General features: G+C 40.7%; 2 protein-coding genes across 2 annotated transcripts in view; one reads left to right on the top strand and one right to left on the bottom strand.

The window, feature by feature from the left end:
- Positions 1-6,471, bottom strand: part of LOC308509979 (soma ferritin-like) — a gene marked incomplete at both ends in the record, with an annotated part of 19,811 nt that extends 13,340 nt beyond the window's left edge. The window contains 2 exons of the mRNA XM_081078695.1: positions 6,252-6,289; positions 6,348-6,471. Coding sequence (XP_080934821.1) covers positions 6,252-6,289; positions 6,348-6,471 — 162 coding nt within the window. The remainder of the gene's footprint in view (positions 1-6,251; positions 6,290-6,347) is intronic.
- On the top strand, positions 6,358-19,471 carry CPOX (coproporphyrinogen oxidase). Its single transcript, XM_081066379.1, has 7 exons — positions 6,358-6,989; positions 8,773-8,916; positions 9,182-9,292; positions 10,475-10,616; positions 12,583-12,801; positions 16,295-16,399; positions 18,081-19,471. Exons 1-7 carry the CDS (start codon positions 6,470-6,472, stop codon positions 18,166-18,168), a joined length of 1,329 nt encoding a protein of 442 aa, XP_080922505.1. The 5' UTR covers positions 6,358-6,469; the 3' UTR covers positions 18,169-19,471.

Genomic DNA, 19,471 nt, shown 5'->3' with positions numbered 1-19,471 from the left:
CAACTCTAAACAGAGGGAAGAGCTCTTTTATTTACTTACATTTTTCATGTGTGCAGAGACTTAGAAACAGGTATGCTTCTAAGGGACTTAGAGACTAGATAGTGGGTAATGTATAAAGGTTGGCTGAATGCACAAGTAGGAACTGATTCTGGCATAGGGGCCTCCAAAGATAAATTCCTCTCTCATGAAATCATTCATAGTTACTCCTCAGGTACTAGAGAAAAACCTCATGTAGCTATTTTCCAACATTGTTGACCCTGCTAATTTGATGGTGGCAGAACATTCATGTTGATGAATTCTAGGCAGAGTCTAGGAGGAGAATAAAACCTTAGCTCTCCCCTCTTCCCGTCCTCCCCTCTTCCGCCCTCTTCCGCTCCCATGGCAGCTCCTCCCATTCTGGCAGAGGATGTGATAGGGCAGAACTGAAGTTTATTTCACTATCTCTTAGGTCAGACACTCCAAGTTGCCATGGTTCCTGGAAATCTACCCCAATACCTACAGGATCACCAGCCGAGACGCAGACTGCGCCCCCTTCTCAGCTTCTGGTGCTGTGGACAGCAGTCCAGTTTTAACCTGATGACTGACTGCCTCGCTCACCAGGGTCCTCCTTGCAGGACGTGGTGCCTCAAAACCTAGGCAGCATGCCTGCTGGGTTCCATATACAGTGTATAACTCAGGGTGGAGGAGGGAGACAGAGTGTTTTATTACAAACTTGACTCTATTTTGAGCTCCTAAGAAGAAAGGATTTAAAAGGTTCAAATTGTTATTATTAGAGTCACTAATGTGAATAATTTTAACACTTTCTGGAGACCGTTCTTTAGGATGGAAAAGGAGCGGCATTGTATCTACCTGAGCTCCCCCATCCATCTGCTTCTAGCCTCAGCCCTCATATTCCACCCCCCCACCCCGCTTACAGAGGGATCTATCTCAAGTGTAAATCTGAGCATGCCATCTTCTGTCTCAGTGCCTTTGATGGAGTTCCACGGACTTCCGAATAAAGTACACGATCTTTGGCAGAACACACAACGATCAGCCTCATCTTGCTCCGTCCTGCACCCTGCACCTTTGGGGCCTGCCATTCCATCGCTACTCTAGCTGAGGTTCGGAACCTGAAATCTTAGCCTGGCTGGGTAGAGTACTGTGCAAGGACCTTCTTTTTTCTTTTAAAAATAGTCCTGTGTTTCTCAAGTCTCCCTGCCACAAAATCAATGAGTGTCTTTATTATAAATAATACTTGTAATAACAGAGTGAATATTTATTGCCAGACAGTAGTGTGTTCTAAGTTAACTTGTTTAATCATTACAACAACCCTAAGAGGCAGGAGCTATTTCTAACTTAATCTGTTGGGTGAGGAAACCAAGGTACAGAAAGTTTAAATAATAGTCCAAGGTTCACAAATGGCAAAGCCAGGTTTCAAACCCTGGCAGTCAGGCTCCACAAACTATCCTCTTAATCATGCTCCCATATACCCGTAGCCTCTCATTAAAAATGCAGATTCACAGGCCCCTAGAGCCCAACGGTACATATATACATATATATGTATACATATATATATATATATATATATATATATATATATATATATATATATATATATTAAGCAAGATCCCAGTGCAATTCTACATGCGGGTTTGAAAACCAGTACTGTAGAGTGTGTTGAAATAGAAAATAGAAGGTGAGTGCCCTCTAGTGTACACATGAGTGTCACACATTTGTTGGTGTCGATGAATCAGATCTTTTATTTATATATCTGTTCCTTAAAAAAGAGTCCAATTTCATGCTGTACAAATTTTAAGGGTGTATCAAGATAAATATTTCCATGCCAATGACTTCACTGATTAATGCTACCTTAAATTTATTTTTGTCACAAGAAACACTATATAAACATTGCCAGATAACTATCTCTCTCTTTACACCTCAGCAGCTCCTGAAAATTCCATTTGAATATTAGAAGTCTCCATCCTACCAAGTCTGGTTGTGAGGCATGGAGGCTCATATCCTTAGGGTACAATACCTGCTAAATGAGAAACACCAGATCCACTTTGTGCCGAGACAGACTTTACTCGTCCTGTCTGTGGTGGCGTCAGTACGTCATTCATTGTCTTTAGTAGGTCCTACTCAATTTATTATCTCAGAAGGGCATTAGGTTTTGGCCTTCTGTTTTTCTCTTGTCCTCTTTAAATTCAAGTTGCAATGGAGGAGAATCTATTAACTATTTAGTGTGATGTGTATAAATCCCCTGTAGTACTATGTTAGGCTATTGTTTATTCCCAAACAGAAACCATCCATATATTTCTTAGGTTAGAGTTAAGTGCCTGTAACAAAAAGACCACAGTAGTAGATAAAACAAGATGACACTGTATTTTCTCTGACACAACTGCCCAAAGATAATAGTCTGTACAGTGAAGCTCTAACATATACGTACACTGAATACACAGATGCTATTTGTGCTCAAAGTGGCTGTTCCACTTCCTTCTGTCACATTTGTTTCCCACCCAGTGGAGAAAAGGCCAGAAAAGAGCACATCCATTAGTTTGAAGGACAAACCCAGAAGTGGCATTCCACTGGCCAAAATTTGGCTATAAGCTTCAAGGGAGGATGGGAATGTACTCTTCAGTGAAGCAACAATATGCCAACTAAAACTTGGAGTACAATAATAAAAGAAAAGAGGGAAAATGGATTTTTAATGGACAACCAGCTCTCTCTGCCACAAACCACTTCACGTATTTGGACATTTTTAATGTTGTCCTCTAAGCAGTCATTTATTCACAGAAAATAAACAAGAAAATAAGTACCAGCTATTTCAAGAATGCTAGTTAATGAAATGATAGAATTTTTACAGAACAATCATATATTTTTTTTCACATTGATTATGCAGATTGATTTGTCTGATTTCAGTTTGCATGGTCATTTTTATGGTCCCTAAGTATCACACAAAGTGGGACTGCCTGTATAATATTTCATTTGAAGAGATTATCTGGTGGCTCAAATGGAATCTCTATTTCTAGGAGGGTGGGAGAAGGGTGGTAACTCCTTTAAGTACCCTGAAGTTCCTACTAAGGTATAGGTGTTCAGAAAATATTGGTTTCATTGTTTTAGTAGACAATGACCCTGAGTCAGATGAAAATAGTGAACTAATCTTAAGAAAATATTAGAAACAAGGCCTATCTTTGGTCTACACCTATACCTAGTGTAAGCTTCAGTTTCCAGATCCATCATATGAGAGTGATAATACCATCATATGAGAGCATAATGGTTCCATCTATGATGGGCTTGTTTTGAACACAGCACATAGAAAATGCTAAATAAATGTCTATAGAAAGAATGAATGATCCAGGACTCAGTTTGACCAAGAATAGTTACCCACAAAGTTCTCATAACCCTTCAGTTATAGTCGAGGCTAGGACATTAAGGCTGCCTGGTTGCTGGTTAGGATGAGGGTAAGGATGGGAGCAAGTATTTGGAGCAAGAAAGCCAGGGCCATTGAAGTACATACATATATTAGGACCAAAGGTATCTAATCCTTTGCTCCAATCCTCAACCCATTTCCCTTGACCTGTGTGCTCTCTAAATGGAGGCTGAATGGTTCAATTTGGGAAAAAGAGTAAAGAAACAAATCTTGGGTCTGGCCATGGGGTCTGCGAGTGGTGCATATTCTTGCCTTTTTATTTTCTCTGTGTCTCACTCCTTTCAGCCAAACAAACAAACAAATAAAAACATGCTCAAGTCTTCCACCTCAAACAAAAGATCAATCTTATAACTGCCCACCCTAAGTTACTGTCGGTCTATGTATTCTTTCAATTTAGCTGCCACCTCATCTAGTTTTCTGAAACTCTTGTCTCAAAGGCAGCCAGGGACTTCCTAATAGTGTCCAGTAGTCAGCACGTAGGTCTCTGATGGGAGAGTGCAGCTTTCTGTCTACTGATCACACTGTTCTCCTTGGTGCCCTCACCCCATGCTTTCTGTGACATAACACCAAAGTCCTAAGACTTCTTGTTTCCCTTATTCCTAAATGTTTCTGGTGCACTCTTATGACTTTGAGTCTTTTATCCCTTTGTTCTAAAAGTTCTTTGTTGAACTTTTCATTATTCCAGTTTTGGGTATCTCACACATCTACCCCTTCAGCCCTCACCCCTCTCTGGACCCACATTTCAATTTATACAGCCCACCAGCATCCCAAGTTCAATGTGTGCGGTGAGAGAGAGAGTATCTCAAATGTGCTTTTCCCTCCCTCTGTATTCATTCAACATTATCACTTCCAGAAGCAGGTCTTGGTCCTTAGACACGGGAGAAAAGTTCACTCTAGATAGATACAGGGAACAAAGGGCACCGATTCTTGACTCCCAAGTTTAGAAAGATGTTGGTATGGGTTTAAGTTAAAAGGTTTTAAATGTGTATTTTCCAAAAGAGTATTCTAGTTGACCAGATGAAATGAATTCTCCATGATATGAGTGGAAGCAGCTTTTTACGTGGCCAGAAAGCTCCTGTATCTAGGCAAAAGGACAACTGGAAAACATAAAGCAGTGCAAGAAACTGGGTTCCAAAAAGGATAAGAACCCCTACCTTACACCTTGTGGTTTATAACTTATTGTAACATTATTTGTCCCAGCTAGCTTTCTGATGCTTGAAATTGCTTGAATAGAGGATGCCTTTTACTTCACACTGACAAATAAGGCTTAATTATAAATATCTTCGTGGAGACAATGTGAAAGCCCAGGAAGTGTGATGTAAACTCATACTAACCAGGCTGTTAAGGCTTTTTCTGAGCATAGCATTATAAGATGAAGGTAGGGAGGTTGCTGGAAGTCAGAGGAGGAAATGAGAGAGACCCTTTGCATAGAGAGGCTAAGGATGAAGAGGGAAGAAAACCCGGAAACCAGTACACAATTGGTTCAAGACCAGCCTATTTGACTGGGCAAATGTTCAAAATGGCCTATGCCTGCTTATTTTTTACTGACTTTATGGGTATTCTCAGAATCAGAACAACAATGAAGGGGGTTCTTAAAGAAAAATGGACCAGAGAGGTTTCTTTTCATTAATGACATTCATTTGTCACCCCCAGGCCGTAAAACCCTACCACAGGCATCTAGAAGAAGCAAACAACCCTTCTAGAGTGATAGTTCTTATCTTTCCTTTCCTCCCCCAATTCAGCCTCCCAGCAAGCTACAGCTAAAAGCTTCCCCCAAAAGTAGTTTATCCACTTCTTAACCCAAGCCTTTACCTTTCATTGAACTTGTTAAGGAGTCAAGCATGCCCACCCAGTCAACATCACATTCCTGTATGAAAGCTGCCAGATGCAGTTGTGGATGGTTAAACTACACTGCCTTGAACAACCTGTCTGCCCATAGCCATGGGAATTGCACCACTGCACCTAGACACTAAGGAAAAACTTGTAGAAACCACCACCAGTGGATTACATGATCTACTACTAGAAACTAAAATCGTCCTGGAGACTTAAGGAACAGAATAGGCCCTGACAATCATTCTTACACTTTTATGTCCAGACAACATGAAACTGTGGTATGGTTACAGGAACAAACAAACAAACAAAAATCTGTCCATCAAACAAATCTATGTTAGCTTCTTTCCTCATTTTTTTAAAAGTGTGTGTGTTTGTGGGTGGGGGAAGAAGGAGTGTGAATGTTTGTCCTGCCTAGTTTGCAGGAGTTATTGGAAGTACTAAACCTGAGAAATAGTTGGCAGCCCCCTACCACTGTAGGATAAGTATTTTTAAATCTCTTATTCCTTGATCACTCAAACACAAGTCATGAGTTTTATGCTGGTCAAGTCATGAGTCACTTTGCTTTTCCTATATTTAAAATAATCAAGTGGGAACTGTAGGCGCAAGGCCTGGGAAGATTTTAATGCTAGAACTGTGATATAAAGTTGATCCAAGAAAGTCTTTTGCCTTTAGGATTTCTTAAGAGCCCTTTAGGTAAGGAATTTCCCAGGCTCCGCCCCGACCAGTACTACAAGCTCGAGGGGAATAGAAGCAGGGACGAACCGGCTTTTTATAGATAACAAGAGCAAGGATTTGCAACCTTGTTTGCAAATGTTAGTCGGCCGGGGGTCTCTGGCCATATTTCTGCCCGCGTCAGCCCTCAGCATCGAGCCCTACTTTGCCTTCTCCCTGTGGTTGATTGAACAGCAGACCAGAGGTTGTGTGTGGCAAGAAAGCCTCTTATCTCTACCTTCGCTTGCACTGCGATCTCGCACCCTCCGCGCCCCAGCTCTCTTCCCATCGGACTCACCCTTCTGTGGACGACCGATTCTTTATCTCCCCGGCGCACTTTTGCAGGCGGAGGTAGGAGCCGGGACTACAGCTCCCAGAATCCCCCGCCTGCGGCCCGCCTCCCCGGAGCCGGTAGCAGCTCTTCTTCGCCGAAGGTTCCCCGTCCTGCAGGGCACGCGGGCCCGGGACTCCCAGGGGGCTCCAGCGCCGGTCTCCGGGAGGTGACAGCGCGGGAACATGGCATTGCACCTGGGCCGGCTGAGCGCGAGCCCCTGCTGGCGCGCGGCACGGAGCGGCTGCGGAGAGCTGCGCTTTTGGTCCCGTCGCTGTGTGGCTGGACGCATCTGCCGGCCGCCTGGCACGGCTGGCACGGAGCAGAGCCGCGGGCTGGGGCACAGCGCGTCGGCGGGAGGCGGGCCCCGGCTGGGGACCGGGCTGGCCGCGGCGCTGGCGGGGCTCGCGGGGCTGGCGGCCGCCGCCTTCGGGCACGTAGAGCGGGCGGAGATGGTGCCCAAGAGCTCGGGGGCGCGGAGCCCCTCGCCGGGGAGGCCGGAGGAGGAGGACGAGCTGGCCCGCCGCTGCAGCTGCTTCATGGCCTCGCCTGTGACCGACCTGCGCGAGCTGCGGAGGAGGCCGAGCGACATGAGGACTAAGATGGAGCTACTGATCCTGGAGACCCAGGCCCAGGTGTGCCAGGCGCTGGCGCAGGTGGATGGGGGTGCCCGCTTCTCTGTGGACCGGTGGGAAAGAAAGGAAGGTGAGGAGGTCGGCCCGTAGCGGGGAGGTGAAGATAGGGAAAAGAGGTCGGGCTTTCGGTGGCAGGCGGAAAATGACTCAGGATTAGGATGGGGTTAAGACAGGGAGGGGTACCTGCTAGATTACAAGGGACACGGTTAAATAGATTGACACTGAAAGGGTCGTCAGCCCTCTTCTTGCAAGTGTGGAACCTGATCTGCTGTCACTCTATAGTACTGGACAATTCAAAATCTTCGCAATTTTATGATGGTATTTTTTGTAGAAATTTTAGGGTTGTTTTAGCCATCAAGCGTGGATGTCCAGATTGGTAATTAACCATAGACTTTCCCCCACGGTTCATCTGCTTTTCTAGGTACGTTTACACCTTCTCCTCCTTTGGAGATGGAAAGAGAAGCTCGGCTCCCCTTTCCTAAAGTGTCAACCAGGTTCCTCCAGCTGAGGTTCTCATTCTGTCGTTTTTCCAAGTTAAACAAGAAATATTTGATTGGCTTGTCAGTACTTTGACCAAGTGCACCCGTCAAATTTCCTGCCAGGAAAATCTTTCCTTCCAATGGCAAATATGTCAGTATTACAACCCAGTTCTTATTCATGACCATGTTATTATCTGTACAGTGAAACCTCACATCTTGGTCATAAACTTGAAGGATTTCTCATTTTTCCTAGCTGGGAATACTACAGCAACTTCTCCTCAGTTGATTTGGGGCTGTGATACTGCCACATATATACTAAGTGAAGTTAAATCTGGTTTTCATGGTGTTTTCCATCTTGTAATGTTTTTAAGTAAAGACCATTGTACCCGGACACAACCTCAAGTACTAGACTAGCTAGCTGAGTGACCTTCAGAAGTTACTTAACTGTTTTTGTTCCTCTGTTTCCTCATCTATGAAATGAGATTAGAAATAATATATGAGAGTATTATAAGAATTAAATGAGATAAATATATCTGGTGTGTTTAAAATATTGTCTGATGCATAGAAAGCACTGAGACAGATTGTTTGGGCCACATGCCAGCTGTGTGTGCTTGGAGAAGGCGTTCGCCTTTCAGAGCCTCAGTTTTCTCATTTGAAATATCCAAGAGTTGTACTGGATCATCTTATGTCCCATCTAGCTCTAAAAATTCTTAGAGATGAAACAAGCCAACATGAGCCTTTATGTTGCAGTTGCTGTTTCTGTAACTCTAGTGTCTTAAAAAACAAACAGACCAGCTACTAATAACGTAGTGAAGCTCATATACCTAAATGTTAATGTGTGTCTCACTCAGTTTAAGATTCTGAATCCCTTAAGTGATGGAATACCTCCTGTTTTTTAATTGTCTGTAAACAAAATTATAAAGGCAAACAGCACACTGAAAAAAAAACAATTGAAACAACAGGGAGCTCTTAAATTCTGTATCAGTGGAACACTTCAAATATACCCATTCCTGTTTTTAGCCTTAACTTTCTCTCATATATCATAGCCAGTGGCTGCCATCCTCCACAGTAGTATTTAAAGGGAAAATATTCCAGAGATTTATTTTAGATGACGGCATAAAAATGTAGGAGAGCTACTCAGTTTGGTGACATGGGGAGATATTTGCCTATGATGAGTAGTAAATGTCATAAAGCTAAGCTAGTTGTCTAATTGTATTTTACTTACAAATATAAATATGCTGATATTATGGAAGATTTAGAAAAATAGAGGAGGAAAATAACTCCTAATCCCACCACCTTTATGCTAGGGTTGTTTTCAATTTTGCACAGTTTCCAATTTTACATTCTCTCCTCATTTTACGTTTCTATCAACAGGAGGTGGTGGCATTAGCTGTGTACTTCAAGATGGGCATGTTTTTGAAAAGGCCGGGGTGAGCGTTTCTGTCGTTCACGGAAATCTTTCGGAGGAAGCAGCAAAGCAGATGAAAAGCAGAGGAAAAAATCTGAAGGCTAAAGATGGTAAATCAGTCTCAACAGCCTTTAAGAGTCCTGGCAAACCTCCCCCATCACCCCAAGTTTTTGTGTGTGAAATAAATATTACTTCTATAAAAAGCCATTTGTGTGCATATGCCAGATAAGCATGTTCATAAATACTTTTAAAATTTATTGTTCTAAGAGGCAAATTAAAAAGTGGTTTTTGAAAATTGATCCAGAATCCATGTTGGAGTTAGTTTGTATCAAGCCAGGTGACTGACTGCCGCTTACTATGTGTTTTACTTTCCAGGTAAATTGCCGTTTTCTGCTATGGGCGTGAGCTCCGTTATCCACCCCAAGAATCCTCATGCTCCTACTATGCATTTCAACTACAGATACTTTGAAGTAGAAGAAGCTGATGGTAAGGGTCTCTGAGCTGTGGAAAGTTACTGTGCAAAATGTGTATTGAAAAAGAACGAATACAGTCTTACCTAGGTTTTTTTCAAGAGGCATATGAAAGTTTATTCCTTGGCAGGTACAATGGATTATGCACTGGACATGAAAAGGGAAGTGGTATTGGCTGGATTCTGACCTCCCCATATTTCCTCCAACACAAAGGAAGGATTTAATGAACCCAAACTTAAAGTGCCCACAGGGTTCTTTGCAAATACAAACTCATTACATCCAAAGGAAAACCTCATGTGCGAGGTTAAGTTGAAATTGAGAACTTGCTTTTTGAAAATATCTCCCACCTGCATAGCCTTGCTGATCATCATGCCTTATCAGTAGGTTTAAGATGGGGTGCAGTTGATCATGCCTTATGCACATGCAGTCCAGCCTAGGTCTTCCATAAGCTTGGGCAGCTCTCAGAGCATCTCTGCACTGCCACGCTACTCCTGCTGGTGTCTCTGCAGGGGATAGTATTACAGTCAATGTATTTAACTTTTTGTTTTGAAGCCACTTAGTTGGGCTCAACGTTTTAATGTTTAAAAGTTGGTCACTGGTATGGGTAACCCATAGACCTAACTGAGTACATGAAATAGTTATTCTCAAGTGGTAAGTTGTCTCCCTCAGCAAGTGTTTTTATCCTTTCTGGGAGAAAGGCAAGGGGATGGCAATTGCTCTTAATGCAGGGAACATCAGGATCTCCTAGGTTTTTGTTTTCTTTTGTTTTTAATAAACTATTATATAGAGATGCTTGGGCCAGAGATTTGCCTGTTTTTTGTTTTTGTTTTTGTTCTTTAATTATGGCCTAGCGGAGGCATTTTAAGCTCCTTGTGTGATTCTAATATTCAGTCAGAGTTGAAATTCACTGCCTGGTCCACCTGTTTGGTGTTTTGATAATTCACTACCATGCATATAATTTCCCTCCCTGGTTCTACTCTCTTTAATTTCCTACTTCCGTTTATTTCTGCTTTTGTCTCTTCTTTCCTCCCCAGGCCTTACTGGCCATTCAGAGCTAAATTTAATCGAATGTTTTTTGACTCACCCACTTCAGGCTTAATAAAGTAAGCGGATAAATTAAGTTTGCTAATACAGTGAGTAGTGTGCTCCATCTGAAAGTCCAGAGTTCACATCAGATTCACATGTCTTGATTTGGTAGGTAATAAGCAGTGGTGGTTTGGTGGTGGATGTGACCTTACTCCAACGTACTTGAACCAAGAGGATGCCGTCCATTTTCACAGAACTCTAAAGGAGGCTTGTGACCGGCATGCTCCAGATTTCTACCCCAAATTCAAAAAATGGTACGTAAAGATACTGAATGTATCATGATCCCCTTAAGTATATTCCATTCTTTCTGTAGATCCCTAAGGCAACTACTATGCCACTACATACGTTTCGTCTTATGAAGGTTGAACTGTTTTCTTTGCCCACCAGAGTGGTTTTAAGTGGTCTTCATAATTTGTTTACTTAGGAATATTTGAATGTAATAAAAATTGGGTAGCAGCATCTTTTTTGATTCCAAATGATTTAGAATATAAACTTTAAGGTGAACTCTGCTGAGAACCTGAGACTTTTTTTTATCCTAGGGTAAGATATTAAATTCTTATCCCACTTAAGAATGATTGTCTCTTTGTTGCTGTGTGTGAGGGCATAGGAAAGGTTCGAGAACTATAATATCAGGAAGCGATGAAAATGTACCGGAGATTTTGGACAAGGAGAAAGCTGAAATTGGAAACTGTGAAAGAAACTCCAATGGTAAAGAAAAGACAAATAAACAAGAGCTGTAAAGAGACCTAGGATATTTGGTAGATGTGAAATGGAGTCAACGCATAAATTGTTTGGAATAAAGAGTAAAGTACTCAAACTCCTTAGAGCTAATTGGCATTCTTGAAAAAGGCAAACAGAAAGGGTTTGGGGTTTTTATTTATTTTTCTTTACTTTTAGAGCTAGTAATTATGGAAGCAATATTTTTATGTAAGCATGGAGTACAGCTTTAAAATCTTAGAAAAGATAAGACATTTGAATATTCGCCTTTTGATTTACACTACCACTGAAAACTGACCGCCACTGGGTGCATAGATGTAAGATAAAGGGTTTTTGTTTTTCTCTCTCACAAATCAGCATCCTTCCAGGAGGACTAGTAAGGTAGATGTTGCCTTTTGTTGGTTTCCTTCTTTTTGCTGTTACTAAGATGATCCTATCTGGGTAACATTAGTTAATAAAATCTACGATGCAGGCTAGTTAAAATGGTTTTAGTATAAGTATTTAGCAAATTTCTTAATTTCACAATTTTATGAAGAGAGATTTTGAGCTAATGACTTGGTGAAAGCTGACTTCACAACCTTGCTCAGGGTGTACTTTACGTTAGTACAATGTGCATGTGAAGGAAAGCCAACATGTCACATTTGAAGTGAATTATACCAATACCACAGTTCTGGGAACTTGCGTCTGCTGCCTTCTTTTGTTTAAGCTCTTTTGAAGAAGCTTTAAAAAAGCTGTTAGTTTTTGTTTGTACAGGTTTTTCTATCCAGAGACACTTATTTTATAGAGATCAGCAAAAGAACCATTTCCACAATGTAGACTAGTCTACATTTAGGAAATGACTTCTTAGGAAAGGTGTTCCAGGAGGCACCAAAGGAGAAAGACTCAAGAACAGACTGATAGTTTCGTGTGCTGGCTCACAAGGGTAACCTTTAATATGTCGGAAGGCTCTTATCCTCTGAACGTTTCCTTCCACCAGCCCTTCTCTCCGTCGTGCGTGCTATAGAGTCATCAAATTTTATTGCTAAAAGAGGCCTTAGAGATGATTTACTGTACCTTCTTTTGGTGAATAAAGAACTGATTGAGAGCTCAGGAGTTGGCGCCCAGTCATGGGCCTGGTGGGTGTCATGGTTGCTCGAGGATTTCTGTCCTGCCTCTTCAAAAGCAGCAGCGCTTCCGAGGGCAGCAGCGTCACTTGTTTCAGTATTAATACTAGGCTGTTCGTTTCTCTTTTCCCTAAAGGTCTTAGCGAGCCATATCCTCTAGATAGACATGCGTTCAATTGCCTACTTGCTTTGCAGATAAGAGTAAGAGCATTTCTCCCGTGGTACTAACTGTAGGCAATCTGGCTAAAGCCCTAGTGTTTTTTCCATAGTTGGACAAAAAGTAAGGACACCGTGCGGCCGGTATAGTCAGGATAGTGCTCTAAGCTGAAACGCCTGCATTACTTTTTATGCCTTCCGCCCCTGCCTTTGACCCCTGACGTGGCCTTGCTCTGTTTTCCAGGTGTGATGATTACTTTTTTATAGCCCATCGAGGGGAGCGGAGGGGCATCGGAGGCATCTTTTTTGATGACCTTGACTCTCCATCCAAGGAGGAGGTGTTCCACTTTGTGCAGAGCTGTGCCCAGGCCATTGTTCCTTCTTATATTCCCCTTGTGAAAAAGCACTGTGATGACTCATTCACCCCCCAGGAGAAGCTGTGGCAGCAGCTGCGGAGAGGACGGTGAGTGGGGACCCGAGAATAACCCGTGTTGCTGAGTAACTGGGTGGAAGGTAAAGCAGCTGTAGTAACAGTGGCTGGCGAGTTGTCTTGGGCAGATACTTTGTCAGAGTTGTGTTAATACTCACTCTAATTTCTTTTCATACTTAGATGACCATTAAATGAATTTAAAAAACTGTGTAAAATAGTGTTTTGGAAAGAGCAAAGTTTATTTCCTTTGTCCATACATCAGATTCTTAGTAGGCATGTAGTAAGTACTTGGTGAATTTAATTCAGCTGATTTCTTTTAGTCGTGTAGCAATACCCTCCAGTCTCATGCCAAGATAATGGGCATCATTTAATGTTTTTGCTGCTTTGGAAATTTGGAATCACACCTTTTTTCATTCATCATTAAGCTTTCATGGAAGTTGTTGTAATGGAAATAATCATTTTAGAAATTGTTTACACTAACAATATTTACTAATTATGGAGTCCTTACTATGTGCCAGCTAATTTATTAGGCAGTTTGCATCCAATTTTCTCCAGAAACCTGTGAGATTGGTGTAATCTTTACCATTTTATAAATGATAAAACTTATTCTCAGAAAGGTAAGTTCCTTGCCCAGGATTACACAGCTGGTAAATAAAAGATCCCAGGTATGAAACCAGGTTATCACGACTTCAAAACTTGCAATCTTTCCCATACATGAAGGAATTGGTTGAAGAAGATTTGGGTTTCTTACCATGACACTCACCTGAGTAAGCCCGCTCTGTGCATTGAGCTTCATGAGCTCAGGTGGGTGAGCATAAGGTTACCCTCACCTTACGCTGGATATACTTGTGAATCAGCTCCAAATTATCTACTCTTCTAGCTCACGTGAGTTTCTCATTGCCATCTTAGTTGAATGTAGACTACTGGTCCATGGCTATGAAATGGATTTTCTCATTTGTGTTAATTCTGTCTCAGGTATATGAAGCTTTGGGTACTTTCAGAGGTAAGGTTAGTGTCCCGAAAAGGTCAACATCAGTAATATTCCAAGTTTAAAGATAAGTGTTTGTGTTTATCCTTCCTGACTCTGTTATCTAGTCCCCCCCTTACAAACTTGGGAAAATGAGAGTTGATTAATTTTTCTCCTTAGAAATTTCTTAAACAATGCATCTGTTTTGGGACTTTTTGTGTCTGTTGTTGTTGTTCCCATGGTTTCTCAAATATACCTGTACTTCTCCTTCTGTCACTTGACGTGTGCCCTGTGTGACTAGGCACTAATCTAGCTACACAGGTGAGCGTAATGTGGACCTGTGAAAACAAGCTCATGATTTAGTGGGGAAGGTATGCTTAAGAGGATAATTAAAAAAGGAAAAAACAAAAAAGAACTCTATGGAACATATGATGTTCTAGTTTTGCACATGATTTCATACGCAAAGCTGGCAGGTTTTGTGAATACTAAAGGGGTGAAGCCTTTAAAACTTCTTGGACATGGGAATAATGTATTTTGTTCTTTTCGTTATTTAATGACAAGACATTTTGAAATTCCAGTTGTATATATCATTGAACGTCAGGTGTGTTTTGGTAGAAGTGTGGGATGTTAGATTAATTTTCTGTGGTGTGGTGGGTGATTATTCTTCAGGGAGAGCCTCCTCTCCCACCCTTAACTTATCTCTGGGCCTTAAGGTGGCAGGAAACTCTGGGGCTTAAGATAACCCCGCTCTTCATTGTGGTTATTATCGCTGTCTTCACTTTCTACCCTGCATCTCTAACCCTGTCTGCCTCCTTCACATGCTCCTCCTGCCCCAAATACGAGTTTCCCTTGCAGTGGTCAGAATGCTTCCCTTTTTACAGTCTCTTACTTGCAGTCTCATTTACTCTCTTGTTCTCGGTACCACTATTCTCTCCCCAGGCCTTGGACTCCAGGTCAAGTCTTACAGCCTTTGACTGTTTGTATAGGAGAAAAGAAACCAAAGATCTTTAACTTGTTGTTTTGTTGTAATTTGGGCAAGGGAACAGGATAACATTTAGGCATCAGTTAAATAGAAGGAAACAGTTAAGGTCCATAGTTTACAGGTACCTCACAGAGGATAGAAGCATGGAAAGAATCAGAAAGATCAGATCTAAGCGATACCTGGGAGTCAGAGAGGCGAATGTAGGAAAAGGGGCATCGTTCACTCAAAAATGGAAAGCAGCACAGGAATTCTACAGAAAGCTCGTTTACGGAGATCCTTCCACGGGTCTTTGAAAAATAGTACAAACTGGAGAACCACAGCCATTCCTTAAATACTGGGTTTCAGAAATGTATTATCAGAGGTGGAAAGGGGCCTGAGAGACTGAAATTCTTTTCTGTGGTCTCACTGAGGAGGAGTTAAGAAGATTCATTTTTAAAGTATCTTTTGAAACAGGCATCAGAAGGTGTTAAATAGTTGTTAGTGTGTAAAATTCAATCAGTGATAAATAAATGGTAAGGACTAGAAAGGGATTCAGGGATATAATTTACTTAAATTTTCTCAGAGTCTTTAGCAAATGTCCGTAGAGAGGATGCTTTGTAAAATTTGAAATACTTTGGAATTCTAGAGATTTTGCTCTATGAGTAATTAAAGACAGTAACCGGTGGATAAACGAGGATATCTGAGGGCAGTTTACACCAGGAGAGTAGTTTCTGAATGAGTGGAGAAATGATCTGATAAGAGGACTATTTATGGAAATTTTCAGATTTATGGATCATTCTGAACTCTTTTGGGTAGTAGAAATAATCTTTGTGTGATTGGAGAGAAGAGCCCCTTTCCCAAAGGATCCCGTGATATTAAAGGCATCACAGATTTTTAAGCTAGACAGAGGTTAGATCTGATTCGGTGGCAGTTAATGGAAAGCGAATACACTAAACCAAGTATAGGGTGATGCTCAGAAGATAAGACTGAGCACTGCAACCCAAACACTTCCTTTTATTAAGATTGCCGTTAATCTGCAGGAAGACTGAACTATGTTACCACTTATTGATGCTATTAACTACTTCGAGAAAAGGGACTATCTAGAACGTATTGGAAGCATGAATAGATTGCTGTTATCTGCATTTGGCTGTTTAATTACAAGAGGTTTACCCTGTCTTAGAACGCATGAGTTGAATGCAGTGAAATGAAGTCTTTGAAATATCTCAGACTATGGGGGAGGGCCAGAAGGAGCCGTGCTATCCTGATGAAGGGTGTCATTTATTTTTTGTAATTGTGCCTTAAAAGTCTCAGTTATGTGTTCGTTCTGTTTATTTATCAGAAAACAGCCTTCTTTTATAACTGTTCTATGTTGGGGCTGAATCTATATCCTTTTGTTTATTGGATAGAATACCCTTTTATTTATGCCCGTCCAGATGGAGAAAACTCAGCCGACTGTAGATTGATGTTCCCTGTGCCAGTTCCAGCTGATAGGGGTTTGTGAGTGGGAAGAAGCTCCCCTTTAAGTATGCATTACAGGCTAATCTTCAGAGATATTTTACTCAGCTGGTCCTTAATGTTATATGATGTCTTTATGTCAGGTATGTAGAATTTAACCTGCTGTATGATCGGGGTACAAAGTTTGGCCTCTTCACTCCAGGATCCAGGATCGAAAGCATCTTGATGTCTTTGCCTCTAACTGCTCGGTAAGAAGAACTTATTCCTGCACCCCTAACCCCCTCTCAACATGAGCGTTAGCTCCACAAATGTTTTACCTAAAGACTTCACGGGTTTTGACTTTGCTGATTTTATAAGAAAGTCACAGTCAAATACTTAAGGAAGATCAAATCGGGTTTTTAAGGGGTGGCAGGATGAATAATATAGCTCTGTGTGTGAGAGCAGGGAAAGAAATGAGGGAGTGAGACGATAGGGTAGATGATGGCGTGGGGGCATGGGATGGCGTAGGGGGGCAGATTGACCATCCCAGCTTGGTAGTTTTCTAGGAAGAGTTATGGGCAAAGCAAATTTATTTGAACATCTCAGCTTTTTAAACTTAATTTTATTAGAAATTATGGAACTTGGGCGGAAATGTCTTACTCTGCAGTATGAACCATTAAGCTTGTTTGAAAGTATGAGTGATCATTTCAGGTACTTGGCATTCTCTGCTGTGGGGAGCTTCCATAAAAGTTAATAAAAAACAAAAATTACCATTGCTTGTTTTACAAGAGCCAGAATCATCTTTTCTCCATGAGTTTAAATGTCCAAATAAAAATAGACTACTAGATGGCATGGATGGTCTGCCTTGCATCATTCTACTGTCCAGATCTAGTCATGCGAGATCAGTACCTTCTATGGTTATCACTGCCTTCAGAATGGCATTGGCTCTCTCCTTAACTGTCGTTTTGGGGATCTCCGGTCCTTGGCTAGAAGCTCATGCATATCACTGTTAGGTGTTCCTGCCACTCTAGAGGCAACATGTGAATAAAAAGGAGAGATGAGTTCTTAAGGCCCCTGGTAGTCTGCCTGATTGCTGCTGGCCCCTGATTATGATGCACATTCCAACCAGCAGATATGGGCAGATTGGAAATCACTGCCTTGTGCAGCTGAGTAGCATTAACAGAATAGGTTACTTTTAGTTTCTTAGAGTCTATACTAGGAGTCTGCAAACTTAAGGCTATAGGACAAATCCAAGTCCACTGGTGGTGTGCCTTTGTACAGCCCTTGAGCTAAGAATGAATTTTACATTTTTAAAGGATTTATTAAAAACGAAAAAGAATATGCAAGAGACCATACGAGTATATAGCCCCACAAAGCCTAAGGTATTTATTAGTGACCCCTTATAGGAAAAGTTCGCCAACCCCTGGTCTAAACTAGTGCTTCCCAAACTTCACACTGCAGCTTAACCATTTTGACCATATTTGTATATTATCGGGGTATTGTTTACTTTAATTTTATATTCTCACTTTTTCTGAGAGAGAATTTGTTTAAAAAGGCAATCCAATATTATTGCCATTAATAGATAGTAGCACATTAAAATAAATGTATTAAGTGTTAAGCTAAAAAAAGTTTGCCTAAAGATCATCTCAGGTTCTATACTTGACAAAACCCTGGTTTATAGTAGAAATGTCTTTTGGCTCTGGGATATTAGTATTAGTCAAAGTATGCTCAGGAATTATTAAGAAACGTTATTTTTTTTAGCAGCAAATATTTTTTAAAAAGCCGACTGGGTAAAAAGCGTATTAGGCACAGTGGAGACCAAGAAGTATAAGACATATTTTTACTCTTTTAGAATTTTATTTGTACTTATCTTAAGTAAAGAGGTAAGTGTGTCATTTATTTTACTTTTTTTATTATTGTATTTTTTGCTTCTGTTTTGGACCTGCATAGATGGGAGTACATGCATTCACCCTCAGAGAACTCCAAAGAAGCTGAAATTCTGGACGTTCTACGCCATCCAAGGGACTGGGTGCATTGAGGCAGGCAGAGCAGCCTTCAGGGTTGGGGACACAATGTGTGCCCCCTTCCATTGGTGGGCTCCGTTGCCACTGTGTGGCAGTTGGCTACCTGTGTCTTAGAGCCCCAGTCTTCTCCACTCGGGAGTTGGCCTCCTTGGCAGGTGGTGAAATGGGTTTGTTTCAGCACCACAGGTTTCCATTGCATGTTATTGGTGACAGGTGGTGAGATTGAGGCTTGTCAGAGTCAACTGGTTGATATAAAACTGATTTATACTTTTAGAATCATTTTATATGACTAGTTTATAAAATATGACATTGAATTTCCAAATACAGAGTTAAGGGAATCTACATATTATAATTTGTATCAGGAAACTTCTCATGTTATTTTCGTATCATTATTTTTTTAAAGTTTTAGTTTCTTCCAGAAAACTAATTTTATTTTCATTAGTTCAATGAGGTTGAACTTATTAGTAATTTTAGAAAAAAGCCACTGAATGTAAAAGCAAATGAAGGTAAAAGTTTTACTTTGTCATTACTGAAGTTTCTTTGATCATAACCTTTATGTATCTTTCTCTAGAGATCATAGTATTGTAAAATATTCATTTTTTTATGATAGACATTTAGGAACACTTGAAAATTTCTTAATCTCTGCATGTGTTACAATTCAATGATTACCTGTATTTGTTAACTCTAAAGTGACATGATTGTTATTTAACTAAGGCACATCTAAGTTGTAATTTTGATTTTTTGTACAAGTGTAATTTGTTAATGTTTTGATTCTCTGCTCTTTTGAATTTGAAACTTTATAACCTTAGATCCTGATATTGAAAATTTTCTATTCCAGACATTTCTATATGGAAATTTAGACTAAAAACAATCCTGGAGATGTTACGAATTAAGGAAATGTTTCTCATTTGGGAAGTGATGAATATTTTCCTTCTTTAATTAAAGCAAACATAACTAAAATGTTATGAATATGAGAAGCATGTAGGCATTTTACAAATATGTTTTTCTTGTATGATGGACTAATTGAAATTGTCCTCTTTTTAAATAGGAGAATCTGTAATTCTTATGTTTGCTTTTAAGAGAAAATCGCAACAGAATTCTTAATATGGCGTCTTTGTTCATATAATAATATGAATGTATTTTATTCACAATTACATTGAAGTTTTAAGGAATAGTATCTTCCTGCACATTATTATGCAGTATCTTGGAATATGTTGAATGTATGTGACTGTGTTTGGCTCTTTAGGGCTGGAAAATGTATGAATTCTTCAACTGTCTTACAACAGTCCTACTGATAAATTTTATTATGAAATATGA

This window comes from Rhinolophus hipposideros, assembly GCF_964194185.1.
Source record: "Rhinolophus hipposideros genome assembly, chromosome: 2".
Taxonomy (NCBI): domain Eukaryota; kingdom Metazoa; phylum Chordata; class Mammalia; order Chiroptera; family Rhinolophidae; genus Rhinolophus; species Rhinolophus hipposideros.
This window is presented reverse-complemented; position numbering and strand designations above follow the sequence as displayed.